A 2,048-nucleotide genomic window follows, 5' to 3' on the forward strand; every position below is an offset into this window, starting at 1 on the left:
AAATTAAATTAAATGAAAGTAAAAATAAATTCAGTCAGTTGCCCTCGCTGCATCTCAAAAGCCACAAGTGGTTGGTGGCTACCATACCGGACAGCATGGATTATAGAAAGAACGATTTCATCGTCACAGAAAATTCTATTGGACAGTGCTGAGCTAGAAGGATCTAATTGTAAGCTTTCCATTCCGGCTAAGAGTCTGAAAATAGGAATACTTTAAAATGTTTTAAACCTCTCAAGTAGGATCTTTTAAAAACTTACCCCCATTATGGAGTTTTGTCACTACCAATTCCACATCTGCTAAAGAATGAATGCTGATAAGGTCACTACTGAAGTCTTTGCATTTCGTGTGTGCCGAATCCCAGGAATCACTTTCATTCACCAGCAGATAGCAAAATCCATTATGTGGCAGCCAGTCTGCATCACAGCGGGTATCTGAATATGGCCAAATATCTGGGAGAAAAGCAGCTATTTATATTCCAGTAAAGACACATCTATTTTGAATCAATAACATTACAAATTCTTCTTTCTTGAATCTTGAGGCTTCTGGAAAACCGGGGAATGTGATGTCAGATAGTACAGTGACATGAATTTGTGTGCCCAATGCCTACATAGCATCAACAGAGTGATTGTAGGGATTCAGATAACGATGGGCCTTGTGCGATGCAAATATATTACGTGGCTGGGCTCAGACTATTTCAGGAGGGATTGCCGTTAGGCCTCGTAGGCAGAAGAAAGGTGTGGGGTCAGCCAGTGGCCCACAAATCTCTTCCTTGGCATGGGATTTGTTCGGTTCCCCTCCAGTCTTGGTGGTGAGAGATGGTGAGGTCAAGTCTCCTTTTCATGGATAGTCAGCTTAGCAGGGGCTGCATTAATATTCACTGTTCAAACTAATCCTCCTTTGTTCAAAAGGACGGGCAAGGACTTAAGGAACAGAGTCAGAAATCCATACACTCCACACCAAGGAAGGGCATCAATGGGGCGGAGGTGGGGGGGTGGGGGAGAATGGGTGGCAGAGGGCATCTTTGGACTCCTCTCTCCTCCCCTCTGCTCGACTTCTAGCCCTCATGGAATTAGCAATTTTTCTTTTTGACCATGAGGCTTTTTCATGATAGTCAGCTTAGCAGGGGCTGCATTAATATTCACTGTTCAAACTAATCCTCCTTTGTTCAAAAGGACGGGCAAGGACTTAAGGAACAGAGTCAGAAATCCATACACTCCACACCAAGGAAGGGCATCAATGGGGCGGAGGTGGGGGGGTGGGGGAGAATGGGTGGCAGAGGGCATCTTTGGACTCCTCTCTCCTCCCCTCTGCTCGACTTCTAGCCCTCATGGAATTAGCAGTTTTTCTTTTTGACCATGAGGAAACTCACCCAAATGATGGTCAAAAAGATTAGAGAAAAAGAGTGGGGCAAAAAAACAAACACAAAAAAATACTCTACTCTTCTCAGCAGAACTAGAAAGTAGCTTGGTTCCTCAGACTTCACTGGTCAGGAATTGTTTGGAATGCTTGCTATACAAAACACAGCATTTAAAAAATATCAACAGTTTCTTTTTCATTAAAGGATAAAATTCAGGTTCAGCTAGCTTTTCTCACTTGCAAGATAATTAATTGTAAGGTTCTGAAACAGCACTCATTAATATTATATTTTATAATTATGATAAAGAAACAGAGAGAAAAAAATCACCCATAATTGAATAATCATTTTCCTATTCCAGTCTTTGTCTCTATGAATTCATATTATTATAAGATTAAAATGATAAGTAGGCATATCATTTTGTTCTGCTCTTTTTATTTTCCTGCTGGCAGAGTTATTTCAATAAATGCATATTTTTAACGTATCCATGTGGAAACATGATTTAGTTAATAATTACTACTTAAGAGAGTTATTTGATCTATCATTAGCCCCCCTGGTTTATTTTAATTTGTGCTGTCTTTTCTATTATGCCTTTGTTATATAAACTAAATTTGGTATGAATCAACTTGGAAGGTAAATGTTCATTTTTCCCTATCATTTTATTTTATTTTATTTTTTTAATATATATTTTATT

At 39.3% G+C, this 2,048-nt stretch overlaps 1 protein-coding gene across 1 annotated transcript in view; it reads right to left on the reverse strand.

Moving 5' to 3' along the window:
• LOC102239650 (lymphocyte antigen 75) overlaps positions 1–2,048 on the reverse strand; it is a 68,175-nt gene that overhangs the window by 64,326 nt on the left and 1,801 nt on the right. Inside the window, exon 2 of the mRNA XM_014534161.1 lies at positions 258–449. Coding sequence (XP_014389647.1) covers positions 258–449 — 192 coding nt within the window. The remainder of the gene's footprint in view (positions 1–257; positions 450–2,048) is intronic.

This window comes from Myotis brandtii, unplaced genomic scaffold, assembly GCF_000412655.1.
Source record: "Myotis brandtii unplaced genomic scaffold, ASM41265v1 scaffold125, whole genome shotgun sequence".
NCBI lineage: Eukaryota > Metazoa > Chordata > Mammalia > Chiroptera > Vespertilionidae > Myotis > Myotis brandtii.